Raw genomic sequence first — 27,245 nt, 5'->3', positions numbered from 1 at the left:
GGCGACTGACTTCAGCTCAGGTCAAGATCTCGCAGTTTGTGAGTTCAAGCCCCGCATCGGCTCTGTGCTGACAGCCCAGTACCCGGAGCCTGCTTCAGATTCTGTGTCTTCCCCTCTCTACCCCTCCCCTGCTCACGTTCTATGTCTCTCTGTCTCTCAATAATAAATAAATGGTAAAGAAAAATTAAAAAAAATGCTAATACTAAGCCACTAAATTGATTTCATAACCTGGCAACAGGTAATAATTCTCACTTTGAAAAACACTGGCTTAAACTATTTCACTTGATTTTCCTTTACTCTTAATTCTGTTGTACTAGGAAACTAAGGCCGTATTCTCTGTCTCCCTCATCCCACTGCCCTACCCACATGAGCACACACACACACACACACACACACACGTACCCCTTAGCTTCTACCCTGGCATTATCTGGTAACAACTTTCCATTTATATACTACCTTTGACCATAACTGGGTTCACCCACTGAGTGGTGGGGCTGTGAATGGGGCCGATAGCCCTAAATGCCTATGATGAGTCAAGGGCTCATTGGTGGTCAAGAGTGAACCCCAGCTCTAAAAAGGTCTCTACTTAAGTTCTTCTCCCCATTCCTCCATGAATGCTCTTCCTGAGACCTTTGACACTGTTTTGCCACAATGGTGAGAGACAGGGATTCCTCAGGGCCAAAGTCTTGCCATAAAGTCATCTATCAAAATTCTTCTGTTTAAATGATCACCTTGCACTATTTATATAAAGAAAGGGAAATGGACATCTACATTATCTGATCGGATGCTTTGGATACCAAGTTAAATAAATGTATTATCTACCCCTGTTCTGGGCCACCTCAATATCAAATCTTCCTTCATGAAATATCACAGATAGTTCATGGTCACGAGCCCTAGGTGAAGGAGACCTGGTGTAGTACTCAGGTGGGATATTGAGCATGTATGGGGACATGATTATCTATGTGTGAGCCTGCCTGATGAGTGGCTCATTTTCTCAAGGAACATTCATGTATTTATTCAATAAGAACTTGGTGAGTGCCTACTATTTCCCAGGTCCCTATGCCAGGCTCTTAGGAAGAAGCTGTGAACAACAAAGACACAGCTCCAGCCCTTCGAGGGACACACATCTCTATTCAACCCAGATGAGACATCCAGGGTACTTTCCTTTTGTTCTGTCAAAGGCTAAAGCACAGATATTTAAGATCCATTCTGAGTTATGTAAGCAATAGTCAGAAAGCATATACTTTGGTTCCCTCTGAAATTCAACAGGAAGATACATGACATCACATTACTCAATTAGTTTAGCTGAGCAAACCTTCTTCACAGTCATGTGCCCTTGTCTCCTGGTGATGAAGTCCACCTCTGTCTTCTATTAAGAACCCATGTGGCATGCAGGGACCATGAGAACTGATTTTTCTTTGTAATCCAAAGAGCTTTAAGCCAAAGAATGAGTGCTTCCTCATGATGTGAGGGAAAACACTGAGATTTGAGGAAGTGAAAAGATGTCTGGTTGTCAAACGACCCTTCGTTCTGGAACGGTATTTTACATATTCATGTTGGTAGGAAACAACCTAGTTTCTTTCCACTTAAAAATTTAAAAACCTGTGTCATCTGGGAATCAAGTACATCCCATGTTCCTATGTACTCCTTGTATTACTCTTTTTTTTTTTTTTTCAATTGTAGCATCTTTTTGGCTAGGATGTCAAATTCCTTAAAAAGAAGAGGTGGCTGCCTATGCTTCTATTTAAAACAAAGGCAATGAAAATTTTGTTCTGAGGACTTTGCTATAGTCCCAGGGTATCCTGGGATACCCAGGGTTTTACTAAACTAAGGGTCTGTTACCACTACTATAGAGAGACCATGCCCTTATATCAAATTCAAAAATAAGCCTTGCTTGGGGCGCCTGGGTGGCTCAGTCGGTTAAGCGTCCGACTTCGGCTCAGGTCATGATCTCGCGGTCTGTGAGTTCAAGCCCCGCATCGGGCACGGTGCTGACAGCTCAGAGCCTGGAGCCTGTTTCGGATTCTGTGTCTCCCTCTCTCTCTCTGACCCTCCCCTGTTCATGCTCTCTCTCTGTCTCAAAAATAAATAAATGTTAAAAAAAATTAAAAAAAAAATAAGCCTTGCTCATGGAGATGTCTCAATTATCAATCTCATTGGAGTCTATCAGTAGGAATTGGGGGGAACATCTGTCCTTTAACTATTTGCAAACCAAATTTCCTGAGGCATAAACTTTACAGTTGTAAATGTTAATACATTCCTCTTTTGTCTGATACAAATAATTCTATCTTCTTGAGGCGAGATGCTTTCTTTCTTTACCTGGGGTTTGGTTTTGCTTCTATTCTTAAGGAACGTATCCTACCTTAAAGGTCTTCAGAACCTCTTGAGAGTTTTTGGGCTGGGAGTAAGGCTTGGGTGTCAGCATAGGCACTGCTTTGGGAGTGACAGTTTTGCTTGGAGAGCCACTGCCTGCTGACATGCTGGTATCCAGAACGCTGGTGCGAGCGATGGTGGTTTCCACAGTGGCAGTGAACTTGGGTGGAGGCAGTGACTGTTGCCGCAGGTATTTCATGGGGTTGGGGTCATTCAGGAAGGGGGTTAAGTTTGGCTCTGTTGAATGGCTTCTTTCCAGAATTTTTGGCATCTCCAAGCGTTCGAGAACAGCCTCGCTGATGGTGAACCTTTCGATGTACTGTTGAAGGATCCCCTCTGCTTCCTCCTGAGACCGTGCATTCTTGTAGGCCTCATGCAACTCCCTCTCTCTCCGCTCTCTAAAGGAGGAGCATGGGAAGGGCAGCAAGAACAAAGTCAACAGTCACAAAAATGGCAAAGAAGACCTTGGTAGGAACCAAGGTCGAGCTGAAAGGGGAGCACGGGGAGTGTGGAATACTGGTGTCAGAGCCTCTGTGAATACCAACAATTTTTAGAAAAAGCACATCTAGAGCATATTGCACATTTAAAAAAACAACAAAAGAACTCACTTTTCTTGAACAATTTCTCTGTAGGTTTTGATGCTTTTCCTTCGTTCACTTGTTCCATCCTCTCCAGACAGTAACTTCTCCATTTTCTTCCTTTCTTCCTCTTTCTTGATTAAGTCCTGGGAAGCGCTTCTTCTACGACTCTTCCAACGAGCCAGGTCCTAGTGGGGGTGGGGGGTCAGGGGTAGACAGGACATACTTCTCCAGGCTTACACACAACTCCATGTCTACTCTTTAGAGTTTAGTGAGCACTCGCGATGGGCCCAGCACTATGCTAGGGCATTGCCACCCAATCCAATGTAAGTCTGGTTGGAACAGGAATGCCTCAAAGGCAGGAAATATTCAGATAGAGCTACAATATCCACAGCAGGGCAATGCATTCATTTAAGCACAGTAATGTGAAATGCAATCATATTTCACGTCAGCTGCTAAATTTTAAAGTATTGCTTCACAGGGTATCACAAGAAATTTCATTTCTTCCGATTTATGACCTGTGCATTGTGAATGGACTTGCTGACAACAGGATAGTAGGAATCAGCCACAGACCTACACAATTTCCTCTGGGAAGGAAGAAAAGGCAGAAATAATTATTTCTAGGAGTCTGGAGTCAGGTGGATGGGAGTGCAGCTGTGGGAAGTAATCCTAGCGCTATCTCTTCCATGCTTTGGAATCTCAGGCATGTTTCTTAGCCTGTCTGTACCTCTGTTTCCTCATCTCTAAAACAGGGATGCCAATTACACCTACTCTTACCAGCCTATTGTGAGGGTTAAATGACATAGTACATATAAGGTGCCAGACACAGAGTAAGTGCCCAATATATTGTAGTCATAATTATTACTACATAGACTTTGGAAATGTTAACTTTTGGACCACCAATTTTGCATTAGCCACCTCAGAGTGCTCTGTGAGGATTACATGGAAGAATCCACGGTCCTTCTTGTCATCCCTATCTTCGCGTTCTTCCCTGCCCTGGCTCTTTGCTCTCAGCACAGACGATCTCAAGGCCCTCATCAGGCCATAGAGACTTCCTTCTCTGGCTCTAATTTTGGCTACCTCACTCACTGCTGTGTGACTTTGGGTGAGTTACTTAGCTCTTCTGGGACATATGTGTGGAACTGAGGACGATACCAGTTGCTACCTCATCGGGTTACTAAGGAAACTGAAGAATTCCTACATGCAAGGCAGAACAGTGCCTGTAACCGGCAGGCTTTCAATGTTGGCGATTATTGTTGCCATCATCACCACTGATTTCAATGTATCATCTCAAACAAAAGACAGGGCATCCTCAACTCTGCATCCCATGCCGGTTGCCTCCCTCCTGCTCCCCCTCCTTTGTGGCCAACCTTCTAGCAAGAGTACCTGTCGAATACACATCTGTATCCTTCACCTTTCACGTTGCCCTTAACTTTCTTACTAATCCCACACTTCCCGTCACTGGTTTGAAATCCTCTACGGGCTCCCTCCCCCTGCATGGCTTTCAAGCCTGTCTACCCACTCCCCTGATTTCCTGCTCCAAGGGGGCTCTGACCCACGGTTTGGGCAGCCTCCGTGCTGCCCGTGGCCTTGGCCGACACTCACATCTTGCCATTTGTCGTCCTCTTCTCGCAGCTGGTTGTTTATCAGCTGCAGCTGCTCCTGGCGGGCCCTGCTGTGCGGCTGCACCGCGGCCTCCTCCTCACACCGCATGTCAAACATACTCGTGCTCCTGAGCGTGGAGAGAGAAGAGACAAAAATGGACCGGCGCCCGGGGTGTGTCTGCGCGTCCTGCCGCGCGGGGGCGCTACCGCGCTTGGAAAACCGCCCCTTCCCCGCAGCAGCTCAAGCCAGCCCCGTGATGCGGCCAGTTGCGATCCCCCAGCCTGCAGCGGGCATGCTAGCACCCCACTTCTTTTGCCGCGAAAGCCAAAACGTGGCCATCTTTGCCTTCCGTGGTGGCTGCAGCAAGTCAATGTCATTTTATCCGTAGGTGCCAAAATATGTTTACGGACGGGCTAGAAAAAGGTATTTGGAGCTCTAGGCTCTTCTCATTTGGAAATGTACTAGAAAATAAAATGAAGAGAATTACAAGGTATAACGTAGGGAGAATTTGTGGGGAAGGAAGGAGGGTGCCATCCCACGCAGCAAATACTTCATTACCATAAATGCTTCTTTGCGTAAAGAGCTGTCTTACATGCTTTCTACATTACCTAAGGCAATTTCTCCATTTTCAAAAAAAAATCATCCAGCCTCAAGTCTAAGACACCACCTTTTCATATTGTATTTTCTGACTTGTGGATGCATCCGATAACTACACATTAGTGATTCATATATTTGGTGTACTTATTTGTATTTCCTGTAAAAAATGTCTGTAAATTGGAAGTGCAGTTTGAGAGCATCTCGGAATCAAGGAAATAAGGTATTTTGTAGTAAGATTAAGGAATAAAATATATAAATCAGCATATACTTTGTATCCTAATAGTCTCACAAGCATTTTACCTTATTTTTGTCAGGATACTACTGAATTTACTCTTTTAAAAGAAAAAGGATAGGGAAGGCAATTTTTTCAACCCTTAGGCTGTACGTATAATTGATATGTCCTATAGGAGGTTATTAAATGTTGGACAAGACCATAGGGCCTTTTCTATGGTGCTTACATAGACCTTTGTTACAGCAGAAGCTGAAGCAGCAAGGTGAAAACAGAAATAAAACCCAAAGCAAAACCTTCCTTTTTTTTTTTCCTCTCAAAGAAATGAGCTCTGGGGCCGAGTGAGTCACAACAGTCCAAAATCAAGAAATGGAGGTTCACTGTTCAACTCTAAGAACAGAAGACTATGATGGTCCATTTTCGAAGCCAGCTTAACACAAAGAAAAAGAAAAGCCATGCACTCAGACACCAGTTAATTCTACACATCATCAGTGATGTCCAAAATAGTTATCCCCACGGCCGGACAATGAACAGCATCGGCAACACTGGCTGCCAGTGGGTTCCTTGGCAGACAGCTCTCTGGAAGGGGAAGACGTATCCTCAAGGCAATGGCTGCCCACATTCAAAATGAATCTGCATGGATCTGTTGGGTGCCTCTTCCCTCTCTCTAGATGTTGGACAATTTAAATCTGACCTAAGAGAGCTAAAACTGAAGATTGTACTTGGGATCTGTCTTCCCCACAAGTATTCTAATACTCTGACTGCATAGAAAGACTTTCACCATCTATTAGCACAAATATGACAAACCACCGTGTGAAGATGCCTCTACATACTCAGAGGATGGTGCGGACTATGGCAGCCATGTCTCCCAAAAAGCTAAACTGCAGTCCTCAAAGGGGGAAGGGGCTGTGATTTATCATCCATTTTACACTACTTATCAATGTTGTTTAAGAAAGATTTAGGAATTTGCAGAGGTAGGCTGAAAAGTCTAACCTCACTTTTTTTAAACTCCAGGGATGAAAATTCACTTAAGGAGGCTTTGTAGAAAGAGACTGAAAATCATCTCATTTCTCCTCTCAGTTAAAAAAAACAAAACAAAACAAAACAAAACCAAAAAACCCTTAACCTTAAATAGATCCAATTTAGTCAGTTCATCTTTAAAGGCAATTTACAGTCTTCATGAAGACTGTGGAAGATAAAAACCTCTCAAAGCGGGGCTCTCTTTTCATCGAAGTCGTTGGCAGACTGTGGGTTAGAAAGGAGGCCCCCTTTTCAACTTCGCTATCTACCATTTCTAAAGGGCAGAATTTGGGTTTAGGCCACACTGGGTAGCCATAGAGCCAGGTCTTCTTCTAGAACCTCAGGAAAAAATGGCAGTCTTCTCTAATATTTGGGATTTGGCTATGTCACCTGGAAGAGAATGGGAGCAAAAGGCCTTGAGAATTGCCTCTTTCTGTCCAGGATTCCTATCTCTGCTCCCACCATGAAGTTCTAATTATCTCAGCCCCAATGCGGCCAAAAGCTGGTTACTGAAATCAAAAGAGAAACCCTTCGTTGCCCTCTCATATACCAGGAAGCACTATTTCCCCCCAGAGGGGTTGGTTGGTTTATTTATTTATTTATTTATTTTAAAAGAAATACCAGCAAACTGGCCAAAGAGGGGTTGGTTGGTTTATTTATTTATTTATTTATTTATTTTAAAAGAAATACCAGCAAACTGGCCAAAATAAAATAAAATAAAATAACTGAACTCTGAGCAATATCTCTATGCTATTTCAAAAAAAGGAACTAAGCAACTTGAAAATTGATAATACTAGACAGAAAAGGGGCTGAGTCACCATTCAGACAATGTTCCTTAGCTCAGAGGTGGACTCCGCCTCCAAAATGAAGAAGTATATGTCTAGGGACAGGGTAGGGGATCCTGGAGGAGCCCAGGTTCCAGAATATTCATATTAATGTGACTTGCACTCGAGCAGTGCTTCTCAGCCTTGTGCTGTTGGGACAAGGGTCCCTGGCTACAGAGCCCCGAAGTCTCTCCTGGTGGTAGGTTGGCATTTTTGAGGACCAGGATTAAATCACCTCAAGGGGAGCCTTGAAAATGGCTTCTGGGCCAGGTCTACGGTGAGCGAATTAGGAATAAAATAGTCTACGGGCTCTCACGGTACGCTCGCTCCGTTGGTGGGGAGAGCCTTGGGAGAGGAGGAGTGTGCAAATGAAGAAAAGGGCAAGAAGGTGAAACTACATCTATGGAAACATTCTTGGCTTGCCAGGAGGCGGAAATCTCTGTTTGCCTGTGTGGTAGGTCTGCCCCTGACCTGCATTTTCCTTAAAGGGCACATCTTTTTTTGATTGGGCTGTATTTTAAGAATGTGTCAATTCTGAATAAATAGAGCCTGTGCCAATAATTGCCCTTAAAGATGTTGAAGGAGGGAGATAGTTGGGGAATAAACTAAACATATATTAATTTCTATTTAAAAACGAAACTCCCAATATAAACTTTGCATTTGGCTCCCCGCATGGTTTCATGTTAAGTTGTGTCTACTTCCAAGAAGGAAATTCAGCACTTTGTATACTCCTAGATAAGACCTCTGGAAAAGAAGTTTTTATGCTTCTTACTCCAGGAGGCTGCTTTTTGTAAATTTAGAGCGGAGAAGGGAGTCCCCACCTCCACCCCTTTTAAAGATCGCTCACTTTCCCTGTCGGTGAGGTTTCACATTCAGGTATGGGCAAGATTCAAACGCTCTTTAACGTACCTTCCTTTCTTCCACCTTTTGGGATTTCCCAGAGATCCGTCTTAGGTAAAGTGCATGATGGCTTTGCATTGATGAAGAATAAATCCATTCCCTCAAAATGTTTTTGCTAACCATATCAAAGTAGTGTTTTACCTATCAATCTTATGTAATCCGCCTTTCAGTGAATGTTACATATTGCCACTGCAGATTTTAAAAGTAATAACCAGGGCTCAATTTTATAGACTACTTAACTCCGTGCAATCAGTCAGGCTCAGGCTGAACTTGGTTTTGAGACATGACTGTTCTGCACATCAGCCGCAGAGCAATCGTAGAGTGCACGTTGGGATCATATCCTGGCACCAGAGTCAGACCGCTTAGTGCTGGGAGTACAAACCAAGCTGATGTGTTGAACACAGACATGGAACAGGTACTCAAAACAGTAGTTTTTTGGCCCAATCTCATCATTGGTGGCAATGGTTTTTGTGTTTTACATTCTTATTTAGACTCCTCACTTGGTGACTTAAAGGCCAAGACTTAAGGCCATTTAAGTCTTTAAGGCCAAGACTTAAATGTCTTAGGCCAGCGTTTGCTTCTCCGATGGCTCAGACTCCCGTGAGGGCACAGAATGCCTCTCACAGAGGAGACATCAGTCTCAGCAGGCCACTGATGTTGTGATTCTTAAAACACAAATTACTCAAATCTGAGAAAGCTAGCATTCTACAAAGAAAACTTTTGCCTTAGATATCTATTTCAGAATGCTCTGCAGATGGGAAATCCATTTTTGAAATGGAGTAAATGCGGTCACAAGCGGGAGAGTGTTGGCTTCTTCTCAAATTTGGACGTGAGGCGGAGGTGGGGAATGAATCTCTGAGGGCAGAGAGAGGAAGCCCTCTCTCTGAGGGCAGAGAGAGGAAGGGGCAGGGAGAGGAAGCCCACGTCGTGTTTGACATGTTGACCCCTTGCTATGCCACAGAACTGGAATATAACCCCGACGTCCTGGTCGGGAGCACCCCACAGTTTATATTACTCCAACCTGGGAGGAACTTGGGCTTCTGAATCTATAATTAGTGGCTTAGGATTTGTTTTCTTTGTTCAGAAAAATATGGCTATAAGAATGACGGCTCCATTGTTAACTCCAAGTCCTAACATATCAAGAATTAAATGCAAAACGCAGAATAATTCTGTGGTTGAGAAGGGCTACCAACATCCAAACCGTAAGAAGAAAAACCTCACCGTGCCACGTCTAGGAAAAGCAAATGTTAAGTTTAAGCAGCAGCTGCATATTAGAATCATGCTTGTTACTCCTTCATTCATCTGTCCTGCACAGAACATATGTTCTGCATTCCAAGTTCAAGTGCTTTTCTGAGGCTGCATGAGTCAGTTAGCTGTTCAGTTCACTGTTGCATCAATGGCGTTTCAATTAGTAGTGAGTACCGGAAGCATGCAGTTTAAGCTAATAATTAATGTATTCCTATAAACACAAGACAACTTACTCTGCGTCATCAGACACAGGAGTTCTCGGACCGTATCTACAAGACCAAATACACAATTAGAGGATGGGCATGACAGAAGGTAAACACTGTAACCAAGCTGGAAACAAACAATACTGGTGAAATATTGGCACGCCAAACCTTTTTTGCTGATCACACTGGAAGAGAAGTGTCATTATACAATTAGCAATATTCATGAGCTACAGAAAAGGAAAGAAAAGTCTTGGCATTTCTAAAGAATGCAAACTGTGTATTAAAACACAGAGGAGAAATGAAAATAATCCCCATGCTACCCACAAAAAAGAAGCTGTTCAATACAAACACAGAAAGGCTTAGGTGCAACCCACAATGTTTAGAGAAGGCAGTTTAAAAAGAAACAAAACAAAACCTGTATTATGGTTGTTCACAAACAGTTAAGCTCTTCATGCCTTTATGTTCTGCAGTAACGGCTGTAATGGACACCCAACATAGAAGCACACGCTTACTGACCCTTTCCCTGATGTGTTAATGCATTTGCACAAATGACATCAAAGAGTGTTTCTGCACTTTTCTGAAAGCAAACCAGAACTCCAACCAGAACCCCAATCAGTGCCTTCCGCATGCATTTGACAAAAACCACAATTCCTAGAAAACTGGCAGCCTTAATCAAAACCAGGCTTGGATAATATTCCATAACTTGAAAAACCAGTGTTTTTTTTTTAAATCTTCTATATTCTTCTGATTATTTAGGTCTACACAGTTGTACCTTCTACAATATAGACACTTTCGATTTTAATGTGTTTGCTAAAGCAAGGAAAAAGGTTAAATTAGAAAAAAGATATGAGGACATTATAGGGCATATTTTAAAGCACATTTTAAAAAAGCGGCTTCCACAAATGACTATCTCCTCAGCAAAGGGAGATTTTAAGAGAAGGTTCTTACCTATGCCCCAAAAGCATTTCTGCACTCTGATGGTGGACAAAGAATTATTTGGGTAAAGAAAACAATGTCCTGCTTTCAGTTTCCAGCAAATTAAATTTTGGGGTTTTTAGCAAAAATTATCTAGTCTCATGTTCAGTTTCATAACAGTTTATGGGGGAAAATTTCTAAAGATCTCTTCCTATAATCTTAGGGAAAACACCCTGGAATTCATGGGTGCACGCACACATCCTTCTCTCTTATCTGCTCTTACCATTCTAGAACAGTCTGCATTCATTAACGATTGTTTTCATTTACAGTGAAGGCAACGAAACCAGTGCAAAACCCAAAGTTTCTGTTAAAATGGCCAAAAGGTTTGTGGATATTTCTCTTCTGGTAGTAAGGCTCATTTTCTGTTTCTCCAGGGGATAGTTTCAGAAGGAGCTAAAGTTTAACCTAATACCCTCAAGTTTCTAAAAATACTACTACATTGAAACAGATGACCAGTGGATTCCTCCATAATGAGAGAGTGCATAAGCGGTGTTCATTCTGAAGACTGGATCTATGCTTCCCAGTTAATTAATAGGCCTGTTGGAACAGGCTTATGCAAATACAGTGTTTTCTAAATTATCTATGGAACAGAGCAGAGAAGTTATGCCTAGTTAACTTAGAAATAATCAATTAATAATTAGCATGTGTTTTTGTGTTTCTATCTGAAGATTTCTCTTAATGTTTTATTGAAGTATAATATATGCTGCAGAAAGTGCACCTATCATACACACATTCCTTAGTGAATCTACATAAACCATATATACCCAGAGATTAGTATCAAGTGTTTTCTGCTGTATAAATGGACCCATGTAGTATGTATCCTTTTGAGTTTGGCTTCTTTAACACATTTTGTTGGTGAGATTCAGCTGTATGTATGCTGTATGTAGGATATATTTTCTTTTTTAAAAATATCTTTAGGGGCGCCTGGGCGGCTCAGTCGGCTAAGTGGCCGACTTCGGCTCAGGTCATGATCTCGCGGTCCGTGAGTTCGAGCCCCGCATCGGGCTCTGGGCTGACGGCTCAGAGCCTGGAGCCTGTTTTGGATTCTGTGTCTCCCTCTCTCTGACCCTCCCCTGTTCATGCTCTGTCTCTCTCTGTCTCAAAAATAAATAAAACGTTAAAAAAAATTAAGAAAAAAATATCTTTAGTTTTGAGGAGGTGTGGGGGGAGGGGCAGAGAGAAAGAGGAACTGAGGATCCCAAGCCAGCTATACATTACGAGCAGAAAGCCTGATGATGTGGGGCCCAAACTCACAAACAATGAGATCATGACTCGAGCTAAAGTTGGGTGCTTAACCAACTGAGCCACCCAGGCGTCCCATTTTTTATTTTTCTCTTTTTTTGAGAGAGAGAGAGAGGGTGCACACGAACAATGGAGAAGGGCAGAAGGAGAGAATCCCAAGCAGGCTCCACGCTGAGCATGGAACCCAACATGGGGCTCAATCCCATGACCTTGGGATCATGACCTGAGCCGAAATCAAGAGTTGGACACTCAATCGACTATGCCACCCGGGCGCCCCACTTGTAGTATATATTTGAATTTAAACTGCTTCTACGCAAAATATTTAACAGCATTTCATGGAAATCTCTGTCAACAAATGTAGATTTACACTAAAATGTAAGCTCCATGAGGGCAGGGATTTTTCTTTTTGGGTTCCCTGATGGTGACCAGACTAGGACTTTGACAACTATTTATTGAATACTCTGGAAACTGAAAAGAATAGTGCAGTTCCTAAAGATAATGTTCATTTAGCCCTTTACTCTATACTTATGGGTTTAAGGAATTTCCTCTCAGACTAACTTATTAGTTTTAAGAGGGCATCAATTTAAGCAGAACTGCCTTTGCAGTTAAGGAAAAGATAATTAAGCTTGGGCTGCAAATGGCTTTCTCAGTTGTCCTATGGGAAACCGAAAAGTACAGGTAAGTTAAAAAATCACTAATAAAGAGGTTTTCTTTTTTTTAAATGCAAAGTAGGTGAGTCAATAGGTACAAAATTGGCCAGACAAATCAGTTGGTATAAGCATCCCACCAAAAAGAAAAAAAAAAAAAGAAAGAAAGAAAAAGGCAACGAATAAACTTTAATTGTGAGGGTAGGGATATTCAGAAAGATAAAGAGAATATTCTATGCATCTATTGATTGCATGTATGTAACTTTCAGCACTAACAAAGCATTTCAGGATCAATAATTGGCTAGTTATAAACTTCCTTATTGTGAACCGGCATATGCTTCATTTGAAGTGCGAGGGAAGAATGGGTTTCCTGCCCATTTAAAATTATCCCCTAGCACCCAGACCAGTGTTTTACACATAGTGATTACTCAATAAACACTTGTGGAAAAGAAACATGAGTTCCCAAAGCGAATGCTTACTCAGTCACACAACTGTGTCACACAGTTAATCTGACCATATCTCCTTCTGCTCAAACTAGCCATTCATTCTCGTTTGAATAGAAAGAGGACTTTCTCTGAATCACAAATAGGGGGGCAGATAAAAGTGACAGGCAATTCATCAGGCTTCCACAGCTTCCTCCATGCGCTGGGCGCTGGGGGGAGGAGGGGCACTGGCTTTCCGCTCAGCTCAGGCAGAGCTGGGTTTGAATGTTGGAACTGTACTTACAGCTGTGCGGATGTGGACCTCGGTTTCCTAACTGCAAGATACAGGTGAAAATTCTTCCTCCCAAAGGCTGTGTGAGGACTAAATAAATGGGAAAACACCTGGAAAGTGTCTAGTAGGCGGCCACGGGCTTTGCATCCTTCCTCCCTTTCGCTCTAACTGGCTTTACAGCAGCGCCCATAATCCCCGGCTGCACTGTGTCAGGGCGTCTGGAAAGTGAGTGAGTGTGGTGGACCGGGCAGCCCAGTCAGTCCTTCCGTCACTAACCAGCCCTGACTGGCCTTGACCAACCGGGATCTGCGTGTGATCCACGCACTCGCTTCCTTCTACGTCACCCTACCTGTGAATTGCCAGGAGAAGGCAAGCTGGAGGGAACAGACACAGTTTGACAGGGCCACAAATATTACGAATATTACCCTTGCTTCCTGAAACCAATGTTTCAAGAAGGCTCTACTCTAGTACTAGTATGATTCAGAGGAATATAAAGCAGAGGTTAGATCCAGGTTATAAAGATAGCTAGGATATTAACTTAAAAATGTGGATGTTACTTGAGATTTTCCCTGCTCCCCATCCTACCTTCTGCCACGCTCCCTTCAAGGTCCTTCGTGAAGCAGAACTCCATCACTTCCTGTTTATAGTGGATCTTTTTTTTTTTTTTTTAAGTTTATACGTTTACTTGAGAGAGACAGAGACAATGCAAGTAGGGGAGGGGCAGAGAGAGAGAATCCCAAGCAAGCTCCATGCTGCCAGCACAGAGCTCAACGCAGGGCTCGAACTCATGAAACCGTGAGATCATGACCTGAGTCAAAACCGAGTCGGACACTTAACGGAGCCATCCAGGCATCCCTATAGTGGATCATATAATTATGCAAAACACTCCTCACTCCTTTACCCTACACAGGTCTGGCAGACCACACTTTTAACAAAAAGGTATCACTCTTACTAAATAGCAACAGAGGCTTCAACAAATAGGCCTTTAACAATAAACCCCAGATTATTTCTTTACTCTTCCTTTTAAATCAAGTCATGGCATGGAATAGAAGAAATCTTACCTCTAGAAAGCACTGAGTGTTTGCTAATGTTGAAATTAAATTAAATTACAAACTGCTAAGTGGTATACATCTTCTTTGGACCTGAAGACCCCCCCAGGAATCAAAATGAAATTAAGTAGGTCAGAAAGAAGGTCAATTCGTTTACCTGAGGGCTCCTACATGCACTAATAAGAAATAAAAGAGTTACCCGTTTAGGTTGCCCATGAGATGAGAGTCAGAAAAAAATGCTGAACAGGAAAACTTGCAACTGGATATTTTTTCCATACCTGCTTATATGCAAAAAAAGGAAGAAAAAAAAAGTCTTGGCAGCCTGGGCCATTTCTGCAAGCAATAGTGGGTAAGTACCATAATGTGTTAATAACATACTCAAAGCATCCATGAAGGCTCAGACTAGAGAAACAAATCACAAAAGCTCAGGATAGTCTTCTGACCTCTTATCTTTCATTGGCGGACCTTTGGCAGATTCCTCCACATCCTGTTGCTTTGCAAATGGAACTGGGAGGAACTGGTTTGCGTTGGATCCAGTGCGTCTAAGAGATGTCCTGGTTCTCCTGACCATCATGTCATCTTTTTGTGAATCATACAACTTTCCTTGGCCTTTCAGTCCCCTGCCACTCCAGGCAGGAGCTGTCATCTTCTCCGAGCTCTCTTCTGTCCCTGAAGCCTTGCATTCAGTGGCTGGGGGACAAGAACTAGGGCAACATTCAGGCCAGCCAGTCAAAGGCCACTTATTGCTAAAGATGTTTTCAGTAGCATTCCTCACTGGCATGAACCCAAAACAGAAGAAGCCAATGTCCATGGAGGCAGCAGCACACATAGCAACTGAGTATTAATACCGTGGACCTCCATCATGCAACTGGTACTTACACAGGAATGGGTTTCCCTTTCCGATTTTCACGATTCCTGAGAATGAAATTTGGCCAGCACCCAACCACATGCAAAGGCTCAAGTCTCCACCCGGAGAGGGCACTGAAAGCAGGACTCTGACCCTGGGATGGGTGCATTCTTTTAAGAGACTTAACTCCACGCCACATCAGTCATCAAGTGCATACTGTGGCTCTAAGCTGTTTTCTGAGAACACAACAGCCACACACAGCAGAGGCAGCACACCCTGGAATGCAGGCAAGCGCTCACAGTGGCTGGCCGCTCTCCTCTGATCTTTCAGCCCTTGGCAGCGTCTCAGAATCCCTTTGAGTGGCTCCTTCTTTCTCCTCTTTGCCATCCTGCGGCAGCTGTTTGCATGTAACTAAAGCCAGAGAGGACGGCTTTACTGCTAGGGAAGAATTCACACCAGAGGCCTTGACCCCCACCTGTCATCCTTCACCTCCTGGGAAGGGAGAGAAAGTCCTCCTCACCTTCCTCTGTTCTTGGGCACTCGCCCAAACTGCAGGCATGCTCCTCCTGGGTCTCCAGCACAGGAGCCAGCCGCAAGACCCTTTTGCAATGGTCATCTACACCAGAATCCACTATTCTGTTGATAATCAAGTAACAGTGGCGGCAAGAGAGAAGAGGAAAAAGAATTATGAAAGGACACAACGAAAGTTGTTGAGACTGAGAGATTAAGAGAGTTCAGTTGCTCTCATTCCGGAAGCTGGTTAGTAAGGATGACATACTCAGATGGAGATAATGGAATGTGAACCCCAGCGAGGGCCTGGGACAGGTCAAAAAAAGGCTGGCATGACCCTGGACGATGGGTCCCTCAGTAGTCAAGGACTCAACAATGCATTTCTTACTAATGTCTCATCCCCACCTCCTCCGCCCCAGGTCCCTATCAGCCTCTGAAACACCAACTACGTATTTCTGGTCTACTAGGGTTATGTATATCTAGGATATATCTAGGATATATCTAGGATATATATATCTAGGATATATAGGTTATGTATATCTAGGATAGTCTGCTATCCTCCATGGTGTTGGCTACACTACTGGACCAAAGATACCCCTCTGTATGTCATGGACCATTCACTGCTTCCTTTGGATTGCAAGGCCAAGACATGAGGAAGGTATCTTGAGCATTTCCTGCTGCCACGGATAGCCTTACTTTGCTCCCACCATGCAGGTGGAATGGAGGTTCCCAAGAGAATCCAGACTCCTAAAAACCCGCTATACCTGCTTCCTGGAAGGGAGACCAGCCCCCTGAACTTGAACCCCCAAAAGAGGGCTTGGTAATTCAAAGCTGGAAGGCCTCCAGTGAGGATGAGAACTGGTGGTGGGCCTATGAGGGCTTTACCCAGGTGATCCCTCACAAATGTGGATGGTGATTCAGCCAAGGAAATTCTTCACTCATAGGAACCCCAAGAAAGAAGTCTTTTTCCATTCACGATTTATTATAGTTTTGTTTTTTTTTTTTAAGTAGCGGAGGGAAGAGACCTTTACTTTCTTTTTGTCTCCTTCTTTGTCCAGATTTGGACTTAACGATATTAATAACTATTTTTTCCTCCTTCCATGGGATAAGAAACAGGGAGGTTTTAGATAAACCTGATTTTTATCCATAGATCTTTAGAAGAAACACTAGGGATATCATTAAAACATTCCATCTAGTTCATTCAATATTTCCAACTAATAAAATAGTGCTTAATGCAGCCCAGGGAAAAAGGGTCATTCGCCAAGATTACTGGCATTCCCAGGCAGTGATTCTGGTGACAACAGAATCAAAATGGACGCCTGCCATTAACGTTCACATACATGTGCCTCCCTAGGGCGGCCCGCTAACGTTACTTCTCTGCCAACCAGCAAAAGAGCCTGTTAAAACTACGTGATCTCCGGAGGCTTCTTTAATGTGCTTCAGCAGGCTCTTTAAAAGCAGCAGTGATTCCCATGCAGATCTTGCACATGTATGGCGAGAAATACCTGCAGTCATTTTGCGGATTAAGCGTTCGGTCTTTTTGTAAACCGGCCGTGGCCGCTGAGGCTGGGGTGACAGAGTTCATTTCAATCTTGCTGCTGTAACCCATGACTTCTTCTACATCCTCCCTAGGCCCAGCCTTGCCGATGCTGAGTCGCTTCCACTTCTGCTGATCTATCTCTGTCACGGGTCCAAAGTGCACAAACTTTTGCCTGGGGCTGGAAGCTTTCTCATAGGCCCTTGCTCTGCGGCTGGCAAAGTCATCACGAATGGCAGTTTCTGCTTTAATTTCTGGTGAAGGCTCAGGGGCACAGATGTGCTCAACATCTCCATCCCTAGTCAGAACCAGAAATGAGTTCCAAAGATTTCTAAGGCAAGTACAAATGAGTAAGAGCTCTTTTTCTTAAATACTAGATTTATGAAAAACACTTCTATGGCTACAGCAGAATTGATTTTCCATTAATCAATCAAATGAAGAAATGATCATTGTCTTGCCTAGGTAATAGTGCTTGAAGCTTCTATGGCTTTCAAAATATCACTTCCAACATCATAAATGATGGCATGAGAAAATCAGAGGTACGATGGGGGCGCCTGGGTGGCTCAGTCGGTTAAGCATCTGACTTCGGCTCAGGTCATGATCTCGCAGTTCGTGAGTTTAAGCCCCATGTCAGGCTCTGTGCTGACAGCTCAGAGCCTGGAGCCTGCTTCAGATTCTGTGTCTCCCTCTCTCTCTGCCCCTCCCCGCTCGCGCTCTGTCTCCCTCTCAAAAATAAATAAAATATTTTTAAAATTTTTTTAAAAAGAAAATCTTAGGTACAATGAAATAACTAAAATTAGCTAAAACTCAAGTCTAAATTGCTTACAGTAAACAAGCCTATCCATATAACCATTCACAGTAGCTGGTTCGATTAAAGAGGATGTTTTCCATCCAGTGGCTCGTAAATTTTAGTATTAATAACTTTCAACTCACGCAGAATATACTGTGTTTTGAGAGTTTTTGTTTTTCTAGCCCTGAGAATATAAAATGATAGAAGGATAAGCATTTGATTCCTTCAAAGTTCAATAATACTACTGCCAGGGGAAAACCAGGGGAAAAAATGACACACCTTGTCTTTCCTGACACTTTCAGTCTCTCCCACGTCTCCAAGTCAGCCTCTGTTATATTGGAGACTGTGACAAATCTTGGAGCCTCTCGGTGAGGGGCAAGGTGGCCCTGAATTCTCCGCTGAGCCAGGTCATCCTTGTAAAGATCTGGCACCTTCCTCACTCCTTCTTCTGCAGGTTCGCTCTCTTGAGTCCGAGTAACACAGGTCACCATTGACTTCGCTTCTTCTATTTGGCCCTGGTTTCTGTCCATTTTATCCGGACCCCCATATCATTGGAAAAATCATGTTCAAGGAAGGGGAGCAGACAAAGAGCAATGTCAAGCAAGGAACTTCAGAGGCTAAGGACAGAAGGAAATGATGGAAGCAACTTTCCCTTTCTCAAAAAATATGGAATCAATTGGAGTCTTGATTCCCTTTGCCTATGCTGCCCTCCTGACACTCTAATGAGATGAAGTTTTTCCACCCGACGACAGTCTCAAGTTTAGTTTAGGAAGAGAAGCCAGGGCTTTCTGAAAGACTATTAAGAATGGTAATGAGATTTCGGTTTGAGAGTAATGATGCCCAATTCCCACACTATTCAAGTTACTATAATGAATTCAAGTTTTCTGATTGAATCCCTGAGCCCTTTTGGAATGTCTTTTACAGCACCAGTAAAATGTTAGTAACGAGCTCTGCATGATCCAAATGCTAGGATTAGTTCGGAGATAGCTGGAACGTCATTCACATGTTAAACATCTCAACCGTAAACACACAACTGCCAGAAAGTACATTGAAGTCAATTCAGAACAGAAAGTTTTTATGTTCAAACTCAGCCTCTGGTCCCCGATAGCACCGGTTGGATTTGGGTGATGTAAACCTGAAGAATAAACAGTGTATCCCATTTATCTGGACCTACAGAGCCAATACCCATTTGTCTCTTGTGTTAATAAGTCATCTTTATTGATGTTAACACTGATATTTTCAATTGTTCTCCCCAAGAAGTGGATGTCAGGTGGCTAATGCCGACAATGCTGTAATCTACATCGAAGAAGCTGAGACATCCCCGTGCATTAACATTCTATGGCATTAAAGATCAATTTCCAATTAAATATGCCTCTTGAGATAGAAAATCACAAAAACCTACATAAATAGGACTATTTATTTTTTTAAGAAATATATCATCCAAGCGAGAAAACTGTGAGGTATTCTCTTGTTACCTGGATGACACAGTGTATTTGCAAAGCCTCTGCAAGTAGGATGTTTACTTTTAGTTTAGGAAAGGGAATGAAGGAAGGGCAGAGCCGAAAGCCACGAGGGGCCTTATCTTCTTTCATCTGTTCTTTGATGCTCTCACAAGAGGTCATGGGCCATCCCAGACTCAGAGCTGTGTCCCCAAACACAGAGTCAGGTGACAACAGACAAATGAGGCTGGAAATACCAGGAATTAAAATTGCATGCAGGAGAAAGGAAAAAAGGGAGATACAAAAGCTATTCCTTTTCCTAACTCAAGTTGCTGATCACCATCAATGTGCCTTGGTGCCAGCCCGTTGTCTAGAAGTCCTTTCTTCATGTGCAACAACTGATCCCTCCCACAAGGCCCTCCTAGAATGGTTTGTTACAAGGCATGCCAACAGGAACGGCACAGAGCCAGAGACTCCTGAAGCTATAATGTGTCCTAAAAAAAACCATGCCAGGGCCTCTGTGCTCTAAAACCCTGTTCTACATCTGAGGATCTTCCATGCACTTTGTATCTGGTACCTCCCAGAACAACAGCAGCGCCAACAGTAACAACGACAACACTAACAACTCCACTGAGCTCAGTGACTCTGTCCAAAGAACCATTTGAATCATGTAAAACACAGTTACGATGTTTATAGTCTTCGTTCAACAGAATTTACAAACCTCTTAAACGATAGGCCAAGGGATGGCAATTTGACAATGCAAATCTCTGATTTTGATATAAGGAAAAAATATAAGAATGATCAACTCTGTGGGATGAAATTTAGCAAGGTGACACCTTAAATAAAATCATATCCCTCTAAGGATGAAAATCACCAGCCAAAACCCATTTCACTACAATTTTCCTTTCCCGAATTAAGAGGATGGGGAAAAAGTTGGGAGAAGAAAACTCACTTAAAAACAATTTCCATAATAGAACAAATGGAAGTATATTACATTTGAGAAGGTTTTTTTTTTGTAATAAGAAATCTCCATTATTAAATGCCTAAGTGATCTCACTGGGACGCAGAAAGAGCAAGTCTCATTTTCCCCCTTTCAATATCTAAAAGGAGCTAATCAGAGAGAAGAGCCTACAGACAAGGAATAACAGTGTTTTCAGCTTCCTGTTAATGGACTGGAGCAGCCGTGAGAGGTGGCTGTCACTGAGAGCCAATGGCACATGTCTGCTTGTGCCAATAACACCAATCATATGTGGTGATGTGTCCACTGGAACTCAAAGTTTATTTGGTAAATTCAGCTCTAGTTTGGACATGGCCATTCTACTTTCTGCCACTGCTTTTAAGGAGATTGGATCTTTGGAGTTCCACTTCAAAATCAACCATTACCAATTCCTTGTCATCGAGGCAGGAAAGAAAGGAATGGGGGGGCTATGGCACAAGTCACCTTCACTTAATTGTGCTCCGTCTCTCTCTCTCTCTCCCCACTCCCTTCTCTCTCTCTCTCTCTCTCTCTCACACACACACACACACACACACACACACACAGTGCACACCTTTTATATTCTAGACTTTTCTTTTCTGAAATTCCCTTTGAGAGTTGTTTGCTGCTATCTGATTTCTCTGCCTCTTTTTTTCGGTAAGGCCCATAGAGGAGCTGGTTCAATGGCACCAGTGGCTTTGTCTGGTTCATCCTCACTCTCCTTGCAGCAAAATCGTCTTTCTCAAGATCAGGCCGTCGACACACAACTTCATCTTCTGACTGCGGATCTTTGCCACGTTCGTGGGTCAGGAAAGGGTTTTCTTTGCGAAGGATAATGTCGTGAACGGCTTCTTTCTCATTACTTAATTGCTTGTGGCTGCCAGAGCAAAATTAAATAGAACTCTACACGTGATCAGACCGAATGGGTTTTTTTTTTAAAATCCCCATCTCCAGACACACAGCTGTGTTGTTAGTGAAAGGTCTTCTCAACATCATTAGTGTAGGTGACATCTGTTTACTATTTTAGTCCAGAGTTGTAGCATAGTTAGGGTGGGTTTTAAAACCTTGAATTTAGCCAGCTACTAGCAAGACTAAAAATTCATGTAATTGACAGGGCCCCATCAGCATCAGCAATGCAGGACCCTAAATGGCTCTGAGCGTGACCCTCCAAACTCTTTTCATAAAACCGGGAAGAATGAAAGCTTTTAGCTGTTTTGTTTTGTTTTGTTTTGTTTTCCTTTCGCACATGAGCAACACACCCAACAGGTACTCAATTTGTTTTTGAGTGATAGGGCAAAAATTTGAGGCACCAAGAAACTGAGCTGGGGGAAAGCTAATGTATGCAGCTGGGGGAACAGCAAACGTAGTATATGTGCCAGATTGCAAAGTGTGAGGAAGGTCTTTCTGCAGAGCTGAGCTAACCTGAAACATCTGGAATAGTTTATGGCCATTCACAGGATAGACCCAAGGCATAAGTGCTTGTTTTGCCCTGAACCCTCCCGTGAGCAGCTCTGTCTTCTATCTTCTACCCCAGTGACTGTCCACCTCTCAGCTTTTCTTCATCGTATGCTAAATGTCAAGTAAATTGTCATAAAACATTTTGCCAAAATGGCTAAAAAATTACTACTTTGCACCATTTCCATTTTCAAAGAGATGTTGAAGGCCCCAAATTTTAAACCCCTGAATGCAATTTAATGGTGGAATATCAGGACTTTTCATTTAGTTTAGTTTAGTTTTAGTTTTAGTTTTTGTTGGAGGCATGTGGGATAGGAATAGGGTCAAATGTGTCCATCTGGTATTCACACAAACTCCTCTCCCCCTACTCAGAAGATCAGCCTTGCTTCTAAGTAATTATTATTGTAAGTAATAATAAAACGTTAAAACATTTTTTGTCATTTATTTTCTTCTTCCCATTTCATAAAATATCTTGATATCTAAAGAAAGCTCACCTACTTTGTATCCAATTTCTAAGAGAGGATTAAAAGTAAATTCTTCATCCTCAAAGGACAACTCATCTCAGAAATGAAGAAGGAATTGAACTAGCCTAACTAGGTGTGGAGTGAACAATGAAATTGTGTTCCCTGGTCGATCTGGTAGCCCATGTTAGCTGCTCGGCCCCATACCGCTCCTGCAGGGGCATCATCTTAAGACTACAGTAGGCCCTCACTCCATCTGACATTTGGAAAATCAAATCACTAATCACCAATCATGTCCAGAAGATTCCTTCTTCTCACTGCTGACATTGTTCTCAATAAAAATTTAAAACACAGAATTTGGAAGTGGTTGGTGGTGCTTTGCTCCCTGAATAAATTTATTTCTTAAAATATTAAATCCTGCCTTTGAGGTGCACACCTAACCCCTCAGTGTTCTGCCTGGCCAACCCTGAATGGTGCTTTCCTGCCTCCTTAGCCAATGTATCTGGCAAGAACCAACTGATGTTGGTTGACTATGGCCATAAAGAATAGCCAATGGAAATCACAGGCCATTGAATTAATCTCTCCAAAAATGCACTATTTAAAAAGCACACGGATGCTTGGGTGGCTCAGTTGGTTGAGCATCTAGCTCTTGATTTTGGCTTAGGTCATGATCCCAAGGTCATGGGATTGAGCCCCATGTCAGGCTCTGCACTGAGCTGGAACCTGCTTAAAATGGTCTCTCTCTCCCCCTCTGCCCCTCCCCACCTCTCAAATAAATAAATAAATAAATAAATATCACAACGGTGATGATAAAGACAGTGGCTAACAATTATTGAGCACCCAATATGGGCTAGAATTCCTTCTAAGTGTTAATTCATTTAAACCCAATACTAACCCTGCAACCGTGGTGTTATTAGCATCACTCATTTTAAGAGAGTGGAAACTAGGTTTCAGGTTAAGAAATTTGCCCAACGTCAACGTGCCAGTGGTGAAATTAAAATTTAAACTCAGGCAGTCTGGCTCTGAGGTTCTGTTTGTAACCACTGTACCATGTGTTTCGCAAAGGACCAGGCCATGAACAGTACTGAAAGCAGAACATCATAAAAAAAAAAAAAAAAAAAAAAGGCACTACCATGACTATGAAGTAGGAGAAAGAGCAGTATTTTGGTTACCAAATCAAGGGAACCTGTGTGCTGTGCTTAGATTGGAGTTGTGATTTGCACTGCTGGTCATAGACCCCTATGTTCTTCCGGGATTAATGGTAGCAGAATGCTAACTAATCATACCTTACAATGCTTGCACAGCACTTTACAGTTTACAAAGCACTTTCACATTCATTATCTCATTTCAGCTGATCTGACTCCAAGTTAGAGGGGAGCAGGCCCCTAGTTGAACCTCTTAAGTCCAAAAGCAGCACTCTATTCAGTTTTTGAGCAGCGGTGGTCATGGGTTACAATCTCCCCCAACTCAGGCAGAATTCTATAGAATAAAACATACGCATTTATGCAAATGACCATGCCAATTTGTGATGCCAATTGAGCAGGGAGAATCTGGTGTTCTCAGCATCACATGAGCCCAAGCCAGGCCTCAAACTCCCTGGGGTGTTTCTTTTTAGGCTAAATGCCCAGTGTGGCAAGACTTGTTTCAAATGATCTCAATTTAGATGTGTGGACTTAAAAAAAAAAAAAAAAGAGGGTGAAGAAAGCTTTCTGTATCATTGGCCACTGAAAGCCACTCCCTGCCCACTTGAAAAAAAACAGTCATAATGAATGATTTTCTGCTACGTGCTTGAATCCTGTAAATTCAGAGTTTCAAGGAAGACTCAGAGAAAGAGGAAAAAAATGACACAAAATCTGGACTAGTGAGGCTGGTCATGTGGTAATAAATAATATGTATAAGGCAGATACATAGGATTGTGTTCATAGGTGTCTAGTCACTAAAATTTTTAAATAACCTTTTATAACGTGCTTTTCTTTTTCCCTTGAAGGACCTTAAGGGCAGTCTACTGGAAAGGTTCAGTATGTTCTCCTTCAGTTCTCAATAATTATAACTCTCTGAGCAGCTAGTCTATTCCAGATACACATGACAGACAGACAGGACTTACCATGCCTACTTTGCAGAGGAGAATACTGAGGCTTCCAGCCCCAGTCATCTGAATTTAGATAAATAGAGCAAATTTAAGGGGCAGACTCGGGCTATCTGGCTCGATATTCATGGGGGAGATCTGACGTTTTTATTTTTTCCAAGTCATTCATAGATGAGTCACTTTGGGAAGAAGGGCTACTCTGTGGGCACAGCTCACCGCTTCGCTGAGAAGGAATACAGTGCAGTGCGACACAAGGAATGCCAAGCCCCGCCTCCAACCTGGCAACCCTGTCCAGCCTCCTCTGGAACAAGGAAGGCTATCTCTGTAGGAGAGACTATGGGCTCAAACGAAGCAGGTGAGGGGAAAGAAAAGGCTGTTTTCTCGAAGTTCTATATTTCAAAATGAACGAGATAATGATTTCAAATAAGGAAGAACGGGCATTCTCTTTCACCCCTTTTCACTTGGTAACACTCAAGCAACCAGCTCAGACTGGCAGCCAGTTTGTCTCCTATTGAAAGAAACTGGGCTCTCCAGAAGTGCCTGTTAGGTCTCTTGAGAATGCCAGGGGCAACACCAGAAACCTCCCCGCTCAGCCGGTGCCCAAACAGTGCTGCCGCATCCAGAGTCACGGAGGCTCACGAGAGCTCTGTGTGTATCTGGTCCCCGATCCCCAAGGATCGGTTCAGCAACAATCAGTGACACAGGTGTCTGGGGGGCAGGGTGTAGAGGACTACGTGTCTGGCACTCAGCTGCACCCACCCTTCCTCTAAAGTTTTTGAAAATGTCTATTGTTCCTTGGAGGCTTTTTCCCCCCCTCTGTAATTAATTACTATGTGGTCGAGAAGATCCACAGACCAGCAGAAAAGACTGAGTGTTGAAACATATGAAAACAATTAGAAAAGAAGCACAATCACGTGAAACCTATAATTCAGTTCAAAAAAATAAAAGAAGTTTACTTCTCCAATGGGAAACACCAAGTAAGAGAACTCAAATCTCCATGGCATTTTAATTCAGGGGAAGTGAATCTTGGTTCCTATTTTATCCTCTTAAAAACAGAAATCTTGGCTATTTTTGGCAGAGTCTCAGATTTGGGGGGTAATTAAGCTCACTTAATCATAAACTAAAACAGAAGAAAAAATAGTCTATATACTTTTTACTTCAATGGTGACTCTAAGAAATATTAAACTCCACACATTTATTAAGAAGTCGTACTCTATCCCTCGATGCTAAGATACCTCCTAATATATGTTTTGACAGGAAGCTTGGGATTTCTAGGCTTCTAAACTCATGTGAAAATGGAATAACATGCACTTTTGCTCCTTCTTATATACTGTATTAGAAATAATACAAGGAGGCGTTTGACAAGACTTGGGGGGGAAGAAAAAACAAGAAAACAGTCTACAAAATTAAAGCCTTGTTCTTTGTCTGTGTGCCTCCGTCCCTCACCTATGACTTTATATTATAACCCATCTCTACAAATGCAGACTTTCCAGGTTACAAAAGGGGCCACAGGACATATATTGGGCCTCTTGCTGGGTTCAAAGATGTGGTGGCCAGAATCCATCTGATGGCAAAGACAGGAGACGGAGGTTAAATGTTTTAAGAGACATCGGCATATTTACATATTTTATATTCTTATTTTCCAGATGCCAAGAAGCCTTTTCATCTCCGTGATACGTGCTTCATTCCAGTTAAGCTACTTTCGGCCACATTAAAAGCAGGATTCCAAATGTGGATAAACGTATAATGGCTCTCAACTCTGGTGAAGGCTGCAATATAAGTGACAGAGCCACAGACAGGCCAGGCTAGTGCCATGGTATGTATAAAACGTTTATGAGAGAGCTAGCAGCTGAACAGTCTGCCGACAAATGAATTCTGGGTGTCTGGAGTAGCTGTGTCACACTGTTGTTGGGGACATTCTCTGGGAATATGCATAATTTTCCCGAACCCACTTTTAGGTGTTAAGTCAGAAGATCCAAAGTGTGGTGATATTAATGGACCTGTGAATTTTTGCTTAACAGAGCTAACTTGGACAAAATATGTAAAAAATTAAGCCAGATAACAGGAAACGTGGTTGGCAGCAAAAATTAGCACATAAATGTAATATTCATCCATCAGACTTACATTTGTAAACTAACCATGATTCTAGGTTTGTGCACAGAATGGGAACCGTTATAAGACATGTCAGTATTTCATTACAAAATAAACCACACAGTTACGGAAGTGGCCCAATCTCTTCTTTTCTCTACATCACCATGATTCCTGGGTGTCCTGAGTTAGCTCAGTGTAGCTCCCCACTCATCTCTTGTGGCTCTTTTGGATACTCTAAAAATGATATAGAGGTTCCTTGAAAAATTAAAAATACAACGACCTTGGGGCGCCTGGGTGGCTCAGTTGGGTAAGTGTCTGACTCTTGATTTTGGCTCAGGTAATTATCTTATGATTTGTGAATTTAAGCCCTGCGTCAGGCTCCATGCTGACAGTGCAGAGCCTGGTTGGGATTCTTCCTCTCCCTCTCTCTCTCTGCCCCTCCCCCACTTGCACGCATGTTCTTTCTCTAAATAAATAAATAAATAAATAAATAAATAAATAAATAACAGAACCACTACAAGATCCAGTGGCCCCACTTTTGGCTATTTATCCAGAGGAATTGAAATCAGGATCCTGAAGAGATAGCAGCACTCCCATGTTCATTGCCCCACTATTCACAATAGTCAAGATGTGGAAACAATGTAAATGTCCACTGATGGATGAATGGATAAAAACATGTGCTATTTACATATAATGGAATATCATTCAGCCTTTAAAAAGGAGAGAATTCTGCAATATATGAGAATATGGATGAACCTTGAGGACATTAGGCTAAGTGAAATAAGCTAGTCACAGAAGGAAAAATACTGCATGATTCCACTTATATGAAATATCTAAGAGTCAAATACA

General features: G+C 42.7%; 1 protein-coding gene across 1 annotated transcript in view; it reads right to left on the bottom strand.

The window, feature by feature from the left end:
* Window positions 1–27,245, bottom strand: part of LIMCH1 (LIM and calponin homology domains 1) — a 330,288-nt gene that overhangs the window by 55,850 nt on the left and 247,193 nt on the right. Inside the window, exons 9-12 of the mRNA XM_047091336.1 lie at window positions 9,608–9,643; window positions 4,557–4,683; window positions 2,982–3,139; window positions 2,363–2,771 (exon numbers count right to left, since the gene is read on the bottom strand). Coding sequence (XP_046947292.1) covers window positions 2,363–2,771; window positions 2,982–3,139; window positions 4,557–4,683; window positions 9,608–9,643 — 730 coding nt within the window. The remainder of the gene's footprint in view (window positions 1–2,362; window positions 2,772–2,981; window positions 3,140–4,556; window positions 4,684–9,607; window positions 9,644–27,245) is intronic.

The sequence above is a fragment of the Lynx rufus genome, unplaced genomic scaffold (genome assembly GCF_022079265.1).
Source record: "Lynx rufus isolate CCGP_SWC_20201006 ecotype Redwood Valley unplaced genomic scaffold, mLynRuf1.p SCAF_3, whole genome shotgun sequence".
In the NCBI taxonomy this organism is placed as follows: Eukaryota; Metazoa; Chordata; class Mammalia; order Carnivora; family Felidae; genus Lynx; species Lynx rufus.
The sequence above is the reverse complement of the archived record's forward strand: the minus strand, read 5'-3'. Positions and strand labels throughout refer to the sequence as shown.